General features: G+C 51.2%; 1 protein-coding gene across 1 annotated transcript in view; it reads left to right on the top strand.

The window, feature by feature from the left end:
* The window catches only part of STAM (signal transducing adaptor molecule), a 53132-nt gene that overhangs the window by 629 nt on the left and 34575 nt on the right, over positions 1–17928 (top strand). Inside the window, exon 2 of the mRNA XM_054171241.1 lies at positions 17500–17584. Coding sequence (XP_054027216.1) covers positions 17500–17584 — 85 coding nt within the window. The remainder of the gene's footprint in view (positions 1–17499; positions 17585–17928) is intronic.

Below are 17928 nucleotides of genomic sequence, written 5' to 3'. Positions count from 1 at the left end.
CCATCCAAGGGAAACTTGATGTCCTGTGACCATGTTTCGTCCCCACCTTGTAAGAACAAACTAGATGGAGAGGAAGCGTCAGTCTTTACTCGCCAAAAATTGTGCTTAATGCTGGTGTGTGCAAACTAAAGGTAAAATAACATGTAGGCGCTTCCAAATCGGCTTTGTGATTGTGTAATGTGATTTGTCACCTACCGGCTGATGATGTGCGTGAGTGATAAACACTTTGGGGAGTGGCATAAGACAGAAGGGAATTTCTTCTCTTATCTGTATAAGCCCCCCTGCCTCCCATCTCTGCCTTGTTTTCTTCCTGCGGCCGAGTGCTGTGTTTGTTTCTTGGAACAAATCTCTTCGGTAGCCTTACGCTCGCGGTAGCTTTCAGCTATAAATACGTTGTTTGTTTCTTGATATTTATCCAACTTTAGAAGTCAGGGCTGCAGTTTAGTCCTTCCAACTATTCAAAAACCCACTCGGACTGTTTGAGCCTGGGGAAGGGCTAATGCCTAAAGGAAGGACTGTGATGCAGATTGTGTATCTGTGCCGTCAGAAATTCTGAGTCTGTTCCATCTTACTACAGCACGGCTCACTTTTGTCCCCTTTTGAGCAGGTAACAGTATTTTTACTGCTGAAGACTACCATCAAGAAAACCATACATTGAAGAGCAAAGTTGACAATGACTCATTTTGAAAACCAGTAAATGATTTTCCCTAGTTGTCTTCTGGTGTAAATTGGTAGTTGAAAATGAGGAGGAGTTTGCACTACTTACCAATTTTCTGTGGAGCACTAGAGGATGGGAATATTGGCTGCTTTATCTGTGGAAGGATTTGAGCTAGTAAGATTAGAAAGCGCTAACAAACCTTCATTTTCTGACTTCCTAAGGCTACTTTTCTCTAGCAGTGAAGGTCTGATGGCTTGAGTGGGTTTCTCTTGAGCCAAATCTGATGGCTGTTCTCATCAGTGCTGTAAGTTTCAGAATGCACCCAACTCTTACTTGGGTGCCAACACCTTGCTGTGCTTACCTAGCACCATCACCAGGGAAACAGCCACTCAGTCCTGAATTGTTCCTGGGAGAGCTGGTAGCCTGCCTTGGGCTAATATTCACCAGAAACAGCCTCTCGTTGTTAGCCCTTTTGTGGTGTCCTGAGGGGAGACTGAAGGAGTGCAGGCTGCCTGCTTTCCTAATCCATCTCTTAACTGGACTGTGCCAGGAAGATGGGAGTGAAGTCTCCAGGAAAGTGTCCCTGGGCCCTTCTTCCCTGAGGCCCCTTGGGAGTGTGCTGTTATCTGGATGAAGTTCTCGGCAGGCTTCATAAGCCTGTGGTCAGCTGTGAAGGAGCTCTCCTCTTCTCGGGAAACTTCCAAAACTTGTGAAGCAGTAGTGTTAGTTTTCAGCTTTCTCAGAAAGAAAGTTGAGTGCTCTGCTTTTGTTCTGGCCCAGAAAGCAAGTTTTCTTTGGAAAACCGAGTTCCTGAAGCAGGAAGACAGTCAGAAGCTGTCCTTAAGAATGTGTAGTTGATGGCGTTGCTGTGACAGCTGGGAGCCTTCATCTGCTGGACAGCTATGCAGGTAGTTGGAAATTATTTTAGGATGATGAATTGCAGAGAACACATCTGGGCTGGAATTGTGTTCAGTTGTTTGGAGAAGGAGAGGTGTCTCTGACTTCAGAAGGAGATACCTCCCAGTTTACCTGCCAGTAGTCAGCATTTGGCTAGTCCTGGACCGTGCCTCTGCTGGGCAGCCTTGGCATCCATTTAGCAGCCACTTTGCAGAGATTTGAGGGTTGCATCTCTGCTTTAGGTGTGGCTGGCAAAAGAATACTGTTTATCATCACTGTTGAACTAAGAGAATGCTCTAAGCTGCCCAGCTAAGCCACTGAGGAGGTAAGCCATTGTTATCCTCAGAGTGTCCAAATCTCTGGATGAAGCCCAAAAACGTTTTGTTTTCAGAAGCCTCTTTTTCCCCCAGTTAGGGATTTTTCAATAGGAAGGTGACACAGGTGAGGCAAAGTGGTGTGGATTTTCATGATGAAGTTCCAAAACCTTTGACAGTATATGGGAGGAAGGAACAGAATGCTGGAATTTAACAAAAGACTGGGCTGCTGAGGTTAGTAATTAAGAGACTTTAGTCTCTGGAGGGCAATGTAGAGGAGAGGGACTTGTGGGTCCTGGTGGACAGAAGGATGCCCAGGAGCTAGCAATGTAGCCTTGTGGCCAAGAAGGCCAAGGGCATCCTGGGGTAGATTAGAAGGACTCTGATTAGTACATCAGAGAGGTTCTACTCTACTCTGCTGAGGCCAAATCTGGAATCTTGTGTCCAGTTCTGGGACACTCTGTTCAAGAGTCCTCAGGGAACTGCTTGGGAGAGCCCAGCACAGAGGCACAGAGCTGCTGCAGGCAGTGGAACATCTCCTTGTGAGGCCAGGCTGAGGGAGATGGGGCTTGGAACAGAGGAGCCTGAGGGCTGCCCTCATTGCTGGGGATAAAGATGTGCAGGGCTGGAGCCAGGCTCTGCTCAGGGAAGTTCAAGGATAGGCCAAGGGGCACTGGGTGCCATATGGAGCAGAGGAACTGCCGGGGGAACAGAAGGGAAAATTTTGTCCCTGTGAGGGTGCTGGAGGCCTGGCACAGGCTGCCCAGAGAGGTTGTGGAGTCTCCTGCTCTGGAGCCTTTCCAACCCCACCTGGATGTATTCCTGAGTGACCTGCCCTGGGTGATGCTGCTCTGGCAGGGGGGTTGGACTGTATGATCTCTGGAGGTGCCTTCCAACCCCTAACATTCTGTGTTTCTGTTTAAGGCCTTAGTTTGAAAGGAGGTCTGCTTCTGCCATGGTACACAGCAGTGATCACCTTCATTGTGAAACTTCTCCCAGAAAAGTGTTCTGAGAAGTGCAGGATTAACCAGAAGTTTGATGCAGCAAAATACAGTAGTATTCCAGGGCCTTAGCTGTGCTGGAGATGATTTGTAACAGAAAGAGGAGCAGTCACCTACAGATCCAGGTGAAGTCCAGTGCACACTACCCGTGTGGAGGAAGCTCCTACAAAGTGCACCACCGTGCAATGCCAACTCCTTGGCAGTAGTGTCTTGGAAAGATGGCCAGGGACATAAGTGGATGAACTGGCTAGCCAGCTCTGGCAATATGAGAGAAGTTTCTCTTCTTCTCTATGGGCCTGTGTATGGGCTGTGGAGGAGTTGTCCCAGGAGTCCCAGCCATTCAAAAAGGACATGTCCTACTCCACCTGTGTGGTCCTGTGTAGTCCTGTGTCTCAGCTGTTAGGAGCAGACACTCCCCTGCCAAGAGGGAGAATCTGGGAGGAAGGTGACTTCTGTGTCATTTTAAAAAGGAGTGAATGATACTGGTCATGATTAAAGGGGGTCTGCCTCCAGCCAAAGGGCAGTTGGGCTTACTGGACCATGTGGATCTGATGGCCTGGCACATCAGACCCAGAGGAGAATAGGGCTCTGGTAGATACTGATGCACTGTGCACCCTAGTGCCATTAAGATACAGAGGGCTCCAACCCATCTCTGTTTCTGCAGTGGCTGGGGGCTCCCCACAGCCAAGTACACTGGAAGCTGGAGCAAGTTGTAACTGGATCTGAGTAGCACAAACTCCCCAGTGTGACTGGCCCAGAGGCCTGGTTGCATAAGTGGCTGCGTGGGGCTGGGGCAGCTGAGCCTGGTGTGATGATGTGAGGCACCACAGCCTTACCGTTTGCAGCGATAAGAAATACAGCAGGTGGCTTGGTACTGTGGTAGAACTGTCAACCTGATGCCACTTGCTATGATTGTTCCTGTGTTTTATGAACTCCAGCAGTTATTGATCATTTAATGCTTGTGGCTGCTTAGATGTTGCATAATATCTGTGAGTTCCATGGGATCACACATTTGATCAGTGTATGGTTTGATCACAGGATGGCAGGGGTTGGAAGGGACCTCTACAAATCTTTGAGTCCACCCCTGCTGCCAGAGCAGGGCCATATAATCTATCACAGGTGGCACAGGAATACATCCAGACAGGCCTGGAAAGGCTCCAGAGAAGGAGATTCCACAACCTCTCTGGGCAGCCTGCTCCAGGCCTCTGGGACCCTCACAGTGAAGAAGTTCCTCCTCATGTTGAGGTGGAACCTCCTGTGCTGCAGTTTCCATCCATTGCCCCTTGTCCTATCCCAGGGCACAGTGAGCAGAGGCTGCCCCTGTCCCTTCCTTCCTGACCCCCAGCCCTCAGCTATTTATAAACATTTATTAGATCCCCTCTCAGCCTTCTCCTCTCCAGACTGAACAGCCCCAGGGCTCTCAGCCTCTCCTCCCCAGGCAGTGCTGCAGTCCCTGCAGCATCCTTGTAGCCTCCCTTGGACTCTCTCCAGCAGATCCCTGTCCCTTCTGAGCTGGGGAGTCCAGAGCTGGATGCAATATTCCAGGTGTGGCCTCACCAGGGCAGAGCAGAGGGGGAGGAGAACCTCCCTGCTCTGCTGGCCACACTCCTCTGAATGCAGCCCAGGACCCCATTGGCCTCTTGGCCCCCAGGGCACATTGCTGTCCCATGCAGAACTTGCTGCCCACCAGCACTCCCAGGTCCTTCTCCACAGGGCTGCTCTCCAGCATATCACCTCCTAACCTTTGCAGGTGCAGTTTATTGTTCCTTCCCAGGTGCAGGACTCTGCACATGTCCTTGTTGATGTTGTTAGAATAGAAGAAATACTTGGCCCAGGGTTCCCATGGTGCAATTCCTTGTCATAAAATACTCCTGCTGTTTAAACTCATTATTCTTGAGATTTAACCCCTTTCTTAACATGTTCAAAACCATCCAATTCCATGCCTTTCTGAGCTGGACTTCTCTCTGTTTAGTCCAGGTTGTCCAACAAGTTAAATCTGTCCCTTTAGCTGCTAAAAATAGCCCTGCATGTTTCATGTGAAAAGTTTAGTCTCTGGCTGATCTTCAGTCATCCTTCTCATGTATCTACTGCACTCACCTTGCTGCTCTGTTGGAACATCTCTGGCTGAAAGGTAGCTTGAGTGCCCTGCATCTGTTAGTGTTCACATCACATGTCTGAACATTGAAGTTATTTTTGCCTGGCTTCTCTTGCTGTTTCCATCTTCATTCTGCTCAGCTTACTGAGTGGAGTGACATTTTTCTTGGCTGGCCACTGGGTCCATCTCTGGGTGCTACAGGATAGGAAAGACATGGAGGTGCTGGAGGGTGTCCAGAGAAGAGCAGTGGGGCTGGTGAGGGGTTAGGAGGGTATCATACAAGGAGTAGTTGAGGGAGCTGGGGTTTAGTTTGGAGAAGAAAAGGCTGAGGGGAGACCACATTGCCTCCTCCTAGAGGTGTTGAAGGCCAGGTTGGATGAGGCCTTGAGCAGCCTGGGGGTGTGGGAGGTGTCCCTGCCCATGGCAGAGGGTTGGAACTAGACAACTTTTAAGGTCCCTTTCAACCCAATCATTAAATCTGTTTACTCTTGCAAAATTCTAATAAGGCAGTGAGGTGGTTTTGTTAAACTGCAGAAGTAAGGCAGAGAAATGAAGTGAGCAGAGCACAGCTGCACAGCAGCTCTGCAGCAGTATTGCTCTTTCTCTTAACAGCAGCTAACCAGGCAACCACTGAGTTTGGCAGTGGCTTTTTTCAGCATCTGCTGCATTTCTTCTGTCTAATCATAGTTCAGAAGTCTGATGATCAATTTCTTTTAGGATAATTATTATGAATTATTAGGAAATGATCACCTTTTATTCTGAGAAAAGCTTACTACTTTTGTCCTGAAATGCTCAACTGCAGTTGTGCTTTGTACTTAGTGCAAATCCAATCCAGTCACAGTGCAAATAGTTTTGCTTTGGTTATAATTTCTAAGTAATGCCCCAAGCCAGAGAAGGTAACAGAATCTTGCTGATGCTCCAAGCCTTCAGTTTGTTGTGTTGGGTCTCTGTCTGGGGGGGGTTGGTAGGTAGTGCTGTGGCTTCTGCAAGAAGCTCCAAGTTGGGCCCACAACAAATGGCTTAGGTTGGAAAGGACCTCAGAGATCATCTACTCCAACCTCCCTGCCTCTCAGCTAGAGTTCATTGCTCAAAGCCTCATCCAGCCTGGCCTTGAACACCTCTAGGGAGGTGAGGGCATCCACAATGTCTCTGGGAAACCTGTTCCAGAGTCTCACTACTCTCATATTGAAGAACTTCTTCCTAAGATCCAGTCCAACCTTGCTCTCCCTCAGCTTCAAAACATCCCCCCTTGTCCCTGCCTTAGACACCCTCAGGAAAAGTCCCTTTCCAGTTGGACAATTTTTAAATGCCCAAGGTAGGTGTGTTCCCTTGAGTGAAAAATGGGGTGGGCATGCCAGGAGTGAGCACAGCATGAGTACAGAGCCTCTGAAGGAAATCTCACGGAAGAAAGACACAGCTCATAGAAGAAGGGACTTGTCCTATGGGAAAACTATGGAGTAGTATGTAGGAAGGCAACAAGGAAGGCCAGACCCCTCCCCAGCTTTGTTGCTCTTCTCTGGACACCTTCCAGCAGCTCAACATCTTTCCTAAACTGAGGAGCCCAGAACTGGACACAGGACTCAAGGTGTGGCCTAGCCAGTGCTGAGCACAGGGCACAATGACTTCCCTGCTCCTGCTGGCCACACTGCTCCTGATGCAGGCCAGGATGCCCTTGGCCTTCTTGGCCACCTGGGCACACTGCAGGCTCATGTTCAGCTGCTGTCACCCACTCCCCCCAGGTCCCTCCCTGCCTGGCTGCTCTCAGCCACTCTGACCCCAGCCTGTAGCACTGCCTGGGGTTGTTGTGGCCAAAGTGCAGCCCCTGGCACTTGGGCTTTTTGAATGCCATCCTGTTGTACTCTGCCCACTGTCCAGCCTGGCAAGGTCCCTCTGCAGAGCTCTCCTACCCTCTAACAGATCAACTCCTTCCCCCAGCTTGGTGCCATCTGCAAACTTACTGCTGATGGACTCCATCCCCTCCTCCAGATCATCAATGAAGATATTGAACAGGCTGGGGCCCAGCACTGATCCCTGGGGCACACCACTGGTGCCTGGCTGCCAGCTGGCTGTCGCACCATTCACCACCACTCTCTGGGCTCAGCCTCCAGCCAGTTCCTAACCCAGCTCAGAGAGCTGCTGTCCCAGCCAGGGGCTGACAGCTTGGCCAGGAGGTGGCTGTGGGGGATGGTGTCAAAGGCCTTGCTGAAGTCCCGGCAGACCACATCCACAGCCTGCCCCACATCCACCAGACAGTCACCTGGGCATGGAAGGAGATCAGGTTGGAGAGGCAGGACCTGCCCTGCCTAAATCCATGTTGGCTGGGCCTGAGCCCTTGGCCATCCTTCAGGTGCAGTTATTGCCCCCAGGATAATCTGCTCCATCACTTTCCCTGGCACTGAGGTCAGGCTGCCAGGCCTGGAGTTTCCAGGTTCCTCCATCCGACCCTGCTTGTGGATGGGGACTACCTTGGCCAGTTTCAGTCACCTGGGACCTCTCCAGTGAGCCAGGGCTGGAGGACAATGATGGAGAGCGGCTTGGCAGCTCATCTGCCAGCTCTCTTAGCACCCTGGGATGGATCCCATCTGGTCCCATGGACTTGTGAGTGTTCAAGTGGCTCAGCAGGTCCCCAACTAATTCCTCATGGATTTCCAGGGCATTACACTGCTCCCTGACCCCATTCCCAGCTCAGGAGGCCACTGGTGCTGAGCTCCTGCCCTGCTGTTAAACATTGAGGCAGAGAAGGTGTTCAGGCCTCAGCCTTTTCCTCGTCTTCAGTCACAGAGTCCCCCTCCAGGCCCAACAAGGAGTGCAGGTTCCTCTTGCCCTATTTTAGTGTTAATGCATTTGTAACAATGCTTTTTGTTGTTTCTCACAGCAGTGTTCAGCTTCAGTTCCAGCTGGGCTTTTGCCTCTCTAATGCTCCTCCTCCATGTTTTAACAACTTCCTTAAACATACCTCGAGTTGCCTCCCCCCAGAGCCTTCCCCTCAGCTCACCTCTCTGCACCTGGGCACAGCCAGTTCCTGTGCCTTCCAGAGCTGCTGTTTGAAGCAGGTCCAACTGTCCTGGACCCTTTGGTTCTTGAGGGCTGCTGCCCATGGAACTTTCTGACTAAGCTGTTTGAACCAGCTGAAGTTTGCCCTCTGGCAGTCCAAAGTGAGGGTTCTGCTACTGTTCCTCCCTATCTCCCTGCATATTGAGAACTCCACTATCTCATGGTGGCTGCACCCTACACAGCCTCCTACCATCACATCTCCCACCAGCCCTTCTCTTTGGGAACAGCAGGTCAAGCAGAGCCTGACCCCTGGTAGGCTCACTTAACAGCTGCATCAGGAAGCTGTCCTCCAACTTCTTCATTGTGAGGGTGACAGAGCCCTGGAGCAGGCTGCCCAGAGAGGTTGTGGAGTCTTCTTCTCTGGAGACTTTCAAGACCCATCTGGATGTGCTCGTGTGTGACCTGTGCTGGATTCTGTAGTCCTGCTCTGGCAGGGGGGTTGGACTCGATCTTCGAAGGTCCCTTCCAACCCCTAATGTCCTGTGATCCCTTCAGCTATTGGAAGGCTGCTCCAGTCCCCCTGGATTCTTCTCTTTTCCAGGCTGAACACCCCCAACTTCCTCAGCCTGTCCTTGTAGCAGAGCTGCTCCAGCCCTTGGATCATCTTTGTGGCCTCCTCTGGACTCAACCCAGCAGCTCTGTGTCCTTCTCCTGCTGGGGACACCAGAAATGGAGGCAGCATGGGAGGTGGGGTCTCAACAGAGCAGAGCCAAGGGGCAGAATCCCCTCTCTTGCCCTGCTGCCCACACTGCTCTGGCTGCAGCTCAGCACACAGCTACCTGCTGGGCTGCCTGAGGGCTCCTGGGGAGCTTCTCACCAACCAACCAACACCCCCAAGGTTAGTGTTGGGGAGGAGCAACACCAGGCACCAGTAGAGCTTAGGGGTTGACCTCCTGGAAAGTAGCTACACAGAGAAGGACCTTTGAGTCCTGCTTGATCCATGGTACAGTGGTGTGCCCTGGTGGCCAAAAAGGCCAATGGTACACTTGAGTGCATTAAGAAAAGAGTGTCCAGTATGTCAAGGGAGGTTCTTCTCCCCCTCTACTCAGCTCTGATTAGACCACATCTGAAATATTATGTCCAGTTTTGGATTCCCCAGTTCAAGAAGGACTTGCAGCTACTGCAGAGAGTTTGACAGAGGCTACAGGGATGAGGAAGGGACAGCAGAATCTCTGATCTGAAGAAAGACTGAGACCCCTGGGGCTGTTTAGTCTGGAGAAGAGAAGGCTGAGAGGGGACCTGATCAGTGTCTACAAATACCTGAAGGGTGGATGTCAGGAGGATGGAGCCAGGCTCCTCAGCTGTACCCTGTGATAGGAGATGAGGCCATGGATGTAAACTCAGTCACCAGAAGTTCCATCTCGGCGTGAGAAAAAACTTCCTTACTGTGAGAGTGCTGGAAGTGTGGAGCAGGCTGCCCAGAGAGGTTGTGGAGTCTCCTTCTCTGCAGACTCTCAAAACCCACCTGGGTTTGTTCATTTGTGGCCTGCCCTTGGCAACTCTGCTCTGTCAGGGAAGTTGGACTGGATGATCACCACAGGTCCCTTCCAAACCGTAATGCTCTGTGATTCTGAGTCCAGAAGAAGTATGAAAGGAAAAGGCTGATGATCTTGCTCTGTGCTTTGCAAAGTGCTTTAAAAAAGGGCTGTACTGCTTCGGTGTCTTGGCTTTGTTGTGGGACTTACATAAACTGTTGGAAATGATCTAGAAAAGCATTCTGTATGTTGTGCAGAATCACTGCTGCTGGCCAAAGCAGAGAGTTGTAAGCATTCTTCTCCCCTGAAATGATTACTCTCACCAGCCTGTGTGTCTGTTTGCAGAATGAATGCTAAGAAATCATTTTAAATGCCTCCTAGAGAAATGGAGGTGTAAAGCAGAGAGCACTGGCTTGAGTGGGACAGATGTGTGTGTGAAAGCTGGGGCTGAATTCACCTGTGTGCCTGTGTGTCACATAGTCCATGTTTGGCAGACTCACAAATTGTATCAGGTCGTAAGGGACCCTCAAAAGTCATCTTGTCCAACCCCCTGCAGGCAGCAGGGACACCTCCCACTGGAGCAGGCTGCCCAGGAACACAGCAAGTCTGGTCTTGAATGTTTCCAGGGATGGGGCCTCAACCACAGCCCTGAGCAACCTGTTCCAGTATTTCAGCACTCCTGTTGTAAAGAACTTCCTCTGATGTCTAACCTAAACCTGCCCTCAGCCTATCCCCACAGCTCTTCTGAACAGTCCCTCCCCAGCCTTCCTCTGGGTCTCCTTCAGGTACAGAAATGCAGCTCTGAGGTCTCCTTGGAGCCTTCTCTTCTCCAGGCTGAATAACCCCAGCTCCCTCAGCCTGTCCTCGTATGGGAGGTTCCCCAGCCCTCTGATCATCTTGGTGGCCTTCTCTGGATCCTCTCCAGCAAGCCCATGTTTCTCTTGTGCTGGGGCTCCCACAACTGGATGCAGCCCTGCAGGTGAGGTCTCAGCAGAGCAGAGGGGCAGGATCCTCTCTCTCCAGCTCTGGCCAAGCTGCTTTGGATGCAGCCCAGGCTGCCCTTGGCCTCCTGTGCTGCCAGTGCCCACTGCTGGCTCCTGTCCAGCTTCTCCCCCACCAGCACCCCCAAGGCCTTCTCTGCAGGGCTGCTCTCAATCTCATCATCCCCCAGCCTGGATTGATATCAAGAGTTGCCATGACCTAGGTGCAGGGCCTTGCACTTTGGTTTATTGGACCTCTGGAGGTTTTCTTCAACCCTCAGCAGAGCATCAGTAAGTTTTCAGGAACTTTTGGTGAAGGAGGCAGCTGTCTTTAGAGGCTGTTTCAGTGAAGTCTGAAATGTGACCTGACTCTAATGTTGCATTCACAATGTTGGGCAAGGTTTTGAAGGACAGGGCCTGAAGTAAAGATCAGCTATGCTGTGGCAGAGGTCTCTCTGATCAGAGATAGATGAAGAGCAGTTGGAGTTGAAGTTCTCTTCTGTCTACTGTGCTAACCTACCCTAAGACTTCCCATACCAATGTCTGGCTCTCCCTCCCTAGCAGAGTCCTTGGTGATACTGAGAGACAGGCTGGCAGTGACGTCTCTGCTGTACCTGAAGGCTGGCACAGTGCCAGCTGTTAGGGCCAGCAAATGCTGGGTGTACATCAAGGGGGTTTTGGCTATGAACATATGCCTCCTGGTAGAACAGGGGATTTGAAGTGATAATAATGTAAGTAATTTAACTTCACGAGCTGTATGTCTTAATTTTGTCTGCAAAACCACAAATGCAATACAGGAATTCTGTGCCTTTTTGTGGCTCCTCTTCCTAGAGTGGTGAAAAGTTATAGTCACCTGTAATGCTGACTCCAGCACTACCCTGGGCAGAACATTCCAATGCCTGAGAACCCTTCCAGGCAAGAAAGATTTCCTAGCATCCAGCCTGAACCTCCCCTGGGGCACCTTGCCTTGCCACCAAGGAGCAGAGGCTGTCCCCTCGTCACTGCAGCCTCCCTGCAGGGAGCTGCAGAGATCAAGGAGGTCTCCCTCAGCCTCCTCTTCTCCAGCCTCAACACCCCCAGCTCCTTCAGCCCCTCCTCTAGCCCAGGGGCTCCAGGCCCTTCTCCAGCCTGCCTGCCCTTCTCTGCACAGGCTCCAGCCCCTCAGTGCCCTTCCTGCAGGGAGGGCCCAGAGCTGAACACAGCCCTCCAGGGGTGGCCTCCCCAGTGCTGAGCACAGGGGGATGATCCCCTCCCTGGCCCTGCTGCCCACCCTGCTTCTGACCCAGGCCAGGATGCCTTTGGCTTTCTTGGCCCCCTGGGCACTGCTGCCTCATGCTCAGTGACTGCCACCCAACAGTCCCAGGTCCCTCTCCCAGCTGCAGCTTTCCAGCCACACATCCCCAGGTCTGGAGCTCCCCATGGGGCTGTTGTGACTGTGGTGAAGAGGGAGGTTATTACTTTATTACTTATGACTTATGAAAATTATTTTTTTTATTATTATTGTTATAAAATTGTCAATAACCAATGAATCACCAACTTATATACATGTTCTAGTGCACGTTCGTGAAATATATCCCATAACTGGCTTAGTATTATGATTAGAACTTATTTGAGCTAATTACAAGCTATTTCTATATTTATATGCAAGAAGGGTGCAGTTCCGCCGCTTGCCCACTAGATGGCGACTCGACGGGACGTGCGCGGCTTCTGGTCGAGCTCAGACGGAGCTCTGTCCTGTGTGCCGCCGGTTCGAGACTGGGGTCTCGCAGAGCTGGCTTGCACGAGAGGACGGAATGGCAGGGCTGGTCCGGAGACGAGCTGGTCCTCAGAGTTGATCCGCACCACACGGCGGGACGGCGATCGCCGGCAGACTTGCCCGGGGGACGCGGCGGTACGCGAGTCTGCAGGGGCGGCCCCGGGAGTGAGGAATATCGGCGGGGCGGGCCCGACAGAGGTCGGCCCGGCTCAGCAGATTCTCGGCCAGCGGCTTCTCACCCGCTGGACTTAAAGCAACAGCAGGATACCCGGAGCGGTCCTGGGGGAGTTCAGTGCAGTGTAGGCACGAATGCTGCTGAGTAATCCCTGGAGTTAACAGGGCTCGGAGCGGCACGTGGCGCTCTTCTCTCCACTGTAGTGGGGTTAAGCAATTGCGCGGGGACCTGGCACGGTCAAGTCCCTTCTCCCCGATAATTAGGCATATCTTACCCTCGGGGGTTGATCCAGTCCACGCAGTAGCGACGGGGGGGTTCCTCTCCCGGTCAGTGGGACTGGCTGTGACGCTAGCTTCTCAGCTCAGCGTGGTATCCTTCCTCTATGGAAATAGTTCCTCCAGTCGCTTCTCACATGCAGATGCCTTGATGTGCGTGCATGTATGTAACAGAAGCTAAACAATAAACTCAGTTGCAGAGGCAGTGGCTCGGACTTAACTCTCGAGCTAGCACAGAGACAGAAATGGAGGAGGAAGGCAGGAAGGCAGGAAAAGCACTTGTTTACTCACTGGGGTAATACTTCTAGAATCCCTCGAGGCTGGGTTTGACCAATGGGCATTCTCATAAGCAACTGGCTTCAGCCTATGGGAAAGCATGAAGCTAGGATTCTTCCATATTTGGAGAATGCACGAGCACAGCATGCACCAGCAGCGTGCTAGCCTGGCTTTTGTCCTCCTCCTGAGGGAGGGGGAGCTTGCCCACATGCTGGGGCAAGATTCAATGTCTCGGCACAATGTGCCTTCACCACAGTGACCCAGGTGCAGGACCTGACCCTTGGCCTTGTTGAACTTCACACTATTATCCTTCATACAATTAGGTGGTGGCCTTTTGTGGGCAGTCAGGGTCACACAGTCTATTGCTGACATCCAGAGTATGCCCTTAGCTTTTGAGTGCCCTTCTTTGAGACCAGATGCAACCAAAACTCTGGAGGCAGATTTTTTTTATTCTCATGTCTTACAATTAATTTTATTATCTAGGGGAATTAATGGATGCTTGTTACTGCAGAAGAAAGAAATGATGCAGTGGGACTGCCTTCCAGGTTGCCATTCAGTTGGTAACTTTCTAGTGCTTGCTGGGGAGGGAAGTGCCCTGACTGAGCCGGGGGAGGGCATTGCAAGCACCTGACAGTTTTAGTACAGGACCAAGTTGGCCTTCCAAGAAAGAATGTAGCCACGGGGCAAACCTCCTGACTGTACCCAGGGAGAAATTTGTAAGATCACAGAAGGTTAGGGGTTGGAAGGGTCCTCCAAAGATCATCCAGTCCAGCTCCCCTGCAGAGCAGGAGCACCTAGAGCAGATCACACAGGAACACATCCAGGTGGGTTTAGGAAAGCTCCAGAGCAGGAGACTCCACAACCTCTCTGGGCAGCCTGCTCCAGGCTTCAGCACCCTCACAGGGACAAAGTTTTCCCTTTTCTTGCCATGGCAGCTCCTCTGCTCCAGCTTGCCCCCAGTGCCCCTTGTGCTGTCCTTGGCCATCCCTGAGCGGAACCTGGCTCTTCTTGGGCATTAAAGTAAAGGTTGTAAATCAGTGTGGTTAGTATGTGTTGGGGATTTCATCAGTCACCATCGTGCTTGTAGCTTGAGCCAAACTTGTGTTTAGATTAGCACAAACCACAGTTTGATGTTATCTCAAAACATTAAGCCTGCCTTGGGTTACCCTTTGGTTTGTAAAGGACAGCATCCACTACCATGCTCTTTCTCTCTGCTGGCATTGTGAGGAAAGAAGCATCAGGTGTTGCCAGAATTGCAGACAAGCGTTCTGTAGCATAATGGCAAAAGCCAAATTCCAGTGGCAGTGCTGCGCTCCTGCTGGGTTGAGGGTGTGCTGGCTGAGGGACAGCTTTGGGCAGGAGCGGCCGCTGCGGCTTTGTGAGGCTGCAGGTCAGCTCTGAGCCCGGCAGGAGCTGCAGGCTGTGGAGAGCGCCATGCAGACGTGCTTAGAGTGGAGCTGATCCGGCTCCGGCGGTGGTGGTGACCTGCGGTAGTGCAGTCCTGGTGTGGAAGTGCCTCCAAGCGTGTGGGTTTTGTGTCAGTGACCTGTGCTGGCCAGCTGGGTTCAGCTGTGGGGATGCAGTGCAGGTAGCTCTGGTCCTGGGTTTCAAAAAAGCAAGCTCTGGTGCTCAGGTTTGAGGCTGGCTTTGGTAGCAGTACAGCTCCTGTGCTCATGGACTATGGTTACAGAAGGCAATCCTGGTGTGTGATGGCTCTGTGCGAGTACAGGGCTCTTACCCCCATGGCACAAATGTTCTTTCTATGGATGGCTGAGAGCTGGCAATGTTAAAGCAGCAAGTAACCAGCAGCAGGAGTGTAATGCATGCTTCTGCCTTGGGTTTTGCCTTGCCATTTCCCCCCCCAGCCTCATTGGCTTATATTTATAAGGTGTCCCCAGCTAAGGGCCCTGAGTGATGCAGCTGCTCTGATTGACACGAGCAGGGTGCAGCCCCCATGCTCTTCTTCTCCTGTTTTGCCATTGGTACTGGGCATGCTGAGCAGATCCTGCTGTTGTGGTGTTCTCTCCATTTCTGCTCTGGAGTTGAGCTGTTGCTTTTGTCAACAGGATTAAAAAGTCTGGGATTTCTCTGGTTGTTAGTGCTGAGCATCATTTGGAACAAGAGCAGACTGAAGGAAGAATGAAGTGGTTGGTTGATAGCTGATTCCCCTCAGTGCTAGGTGTTGGTATGGAGCCTGCCCAGGGTTTCTTCACGCTGCTGTTGGTTGTGACAGGTGTTTTGTAATCAGATCAGTTTTCTGTTTCTCCATCAGTTTGCCATTGGCTAATTGGAGAGAACACAGAGAGCTGTCATTAGTGTCCTGCTCTGCTGTTCTCCGTGCACCAGGCAGTACCCCTGCTGGGTCATCATTCCAGGTGTGTGGCAGCACAGAGTTTTTCCTCAGGAGTCTTCTGGGAGTGCATAACTGTAGAGCTTTGCTTCTCTGTGGTTTTGCCCTGGATTAAGAAGACAGTTCACCTGCCTCAGCTTTAGGACAGAGAAGCTTGTTCCCGTGATGACAAGCCCTCAGCCTTGCAACCTTTGCAGATGAGATGTTTTGCTTTCCCTTCTCTGCAGCCTTGCAAGTGCTAATTGGGTAAGAATTCCTTCCTGGCAGGTAAGACTTTTTAGGCAATCTTTGCTTCCTTTCTTACAGCTAAGTAATCTGAGCATTCCCTGAGGGATGCTATTTATTGCTGAGGCATATTTTCCAGGTTGTAGATGAAAAGGTGAATATCATATGGAGCAGGGATAGGAAACAAAGTCTGTGTACTATTCTGTGGCCATTTTCCTTCTGTTTGGTGAATGATGGAAACTGCTCATTCATTCTCTTGAGCTCTCCAGCCCTGACCTGACCTCTAGGTGTTTAGATCATCTCCTGTTCAGCTGCAGCCTAGAGCTTTCTTTCCTTTAACACTTTTATTTATTGTTATTCTCTGTGCACCTAATTTTTCTATGGGAGAAATAAGGAGGGAGTCTCTTGTTTGTTTCTGAAGTGGAATCTCTTTTTTTCCACATGCCCTCGCTTCAGCAAGACTCTTCTTGTCCTATCTTATTTGGAAGAAAGAGCCCCGATGGCTTCTGTGAGATGAGCTTTGATTTACAGATTCCATTTCACAGATAGCACTGGTTTGGAAGGGACCTCAAAGGTCATCTTGTCCAATTCCCCTGCAGTCAGCAGGGACACCTCCAACTACAGCAGGCTGTCCAGAGCCTGCTCTAGTCTGATCTTGAATGTCTTCAGGGTTGGAGCCACAACCACATTCCTGGACAATCTGATCCAGTATTTCACCGCTCCTGTTGTAAAGAACTTCCTCCTGATGTCCAACCTACACCTGCCCTGCTCCAGTTTCAAACCATTGCCCCTTGACCTATTCCCCACAAGCCCTTCTAAACAGCCCCTCCCAGCCTTCCTGTAGCTCCCCTTCAGATATTGAAATGCAGCTTTGACTTAAACCATTACTGGATGCGGCCCTGCAGGTGAGGTCTCCCCAGAGCAGAGCAGAGGGGCAGAATCCTCTCTCTCCAGCTCTGGCCTCACTGCTTTGGATGCAGCCCAGGCTGCCCTTGGCCTCCTGTGCTGCCAGTGCCCTTTGCTGGCTCCTGTCCAGCTTCTCCACCACCAGCACCCCCAAGGCCTTCTCTGCAGGGCTGCTCTCAATCTCATCATCCCCCAGCCTACACTGATAAGGAGGATTATCCCAGCCCAGGGGCAGGACTTTGCACTTTGCCTTCTCCTCAGCCCACCTCTCCAGCTTGTCCAGCTCTTTCTGGATGGCACCCATCCTGTCCTTCTGCCTTATCAACTGCACCACTTAGCTTGGTATCATCTGCAGACTTGCTGAGGGTCCCTTAATCTCACTGTATCAAGATACTGAACAGCGCTGGTCCCAGTACAGACCCCTGAGGGACACCACTTGTCACCCATCTCCATCTGGACATTGAGTTGTTGACCCTTTGCATACCATCAGCCAACACATTCCTTCTTTATATTCCTTCTTTATTCCGTCTTTATATCTGAAAAGAGACAGTGAAGTGTATCAGCCAGTGCAGAGGTGGGAATGAGGAGAGTGTACCTTAGCCATGAGTAAGGAATTGTTGAGTCCTCCCTGATGGGCTGTAACACATTGACAGGAAATGCAGTGCAGTGTCTGTGGGCCTGCTCAATGCAGATGTACAAACAGTGAGCTGATACTTTGGGTTTTCATATCCTGCTGAACTTCACAGTTCCCAGTGGAGAAAAAACATACAAATTTGTAGGTAGCTCTATTGCTGTTGTCATTTTCTGGGTATGTCTTTAATACCCCTAAATATATTCCTTTCTTCTGGGTCTAAATTCCTGGCCACAAGGGAGCACTCCACAACGAGCAGGAGGGGGGTGTGCTGTTGCTCTCAGACGGGGGGCTGTGAATCCCAGGGGGTGCTCGTGCAGCCAGTGGTACACAGAGAGCTCACCCTGCAGCCTCTGTGGCAGTTATGTTACATCCTGTTACCTTTTTGCTTTGGAGTGTGGATTTTGATTTATGCATACTTTGTTTGTCAGAGAAAGCAACCAGTGAGATGAACACTGCAGAGGACTGGGGCCTCATCTTGGACATCTGTGACAAGGTTGGACAGTCACGCACAGGGTAAGTGACTATGGAAGCTGCCTTCCCGAACTGGTAACTTTTTATGGCAGTCTTGTATTGAAGCTTTTGTTCCCTTGGTACTCAGCTGCTGCATGAGTGTAACACAGTGCTGAGGGAAAGGTGTGGATTTTCTGCTCACCTGATTTGCAGTTCATCCTCTTGAGATCCTGGCTGATCTGTTCAAGTTGGGGCTGGTGTACAGCAGCTCTTCACCAGTGTGACAGAGTAAATAAACTGATCTGTTTCAGGAGGGTCACTGTAAGCCCAATAGACCTCCCTACAGAGTCATCTGAAGGGACCTCCAGAGGTCATCTGGTCCAACACGCCAGCTTGAAACAAGTCTA

This window comes from Dryobates pubescens, chromosome 21 (assembly GCF_014839835.1).
Source record: "Dryobates pubescens isolate bDryPub1 chromosome 21, bDryPub1.pri, whole genome shotgun sequence".
Taxonomy (NCBI): domain Eukaryota; kingdom Metazoa; phylum Chordata; class Aves; order Piciformes; family Picidae; genus Dryobates; species Dryobates pubescens.
Note: the sequence above shows the minus strand (reverse complement) of the source record. Positions and strands in the feature narration are given on the sequence as shown.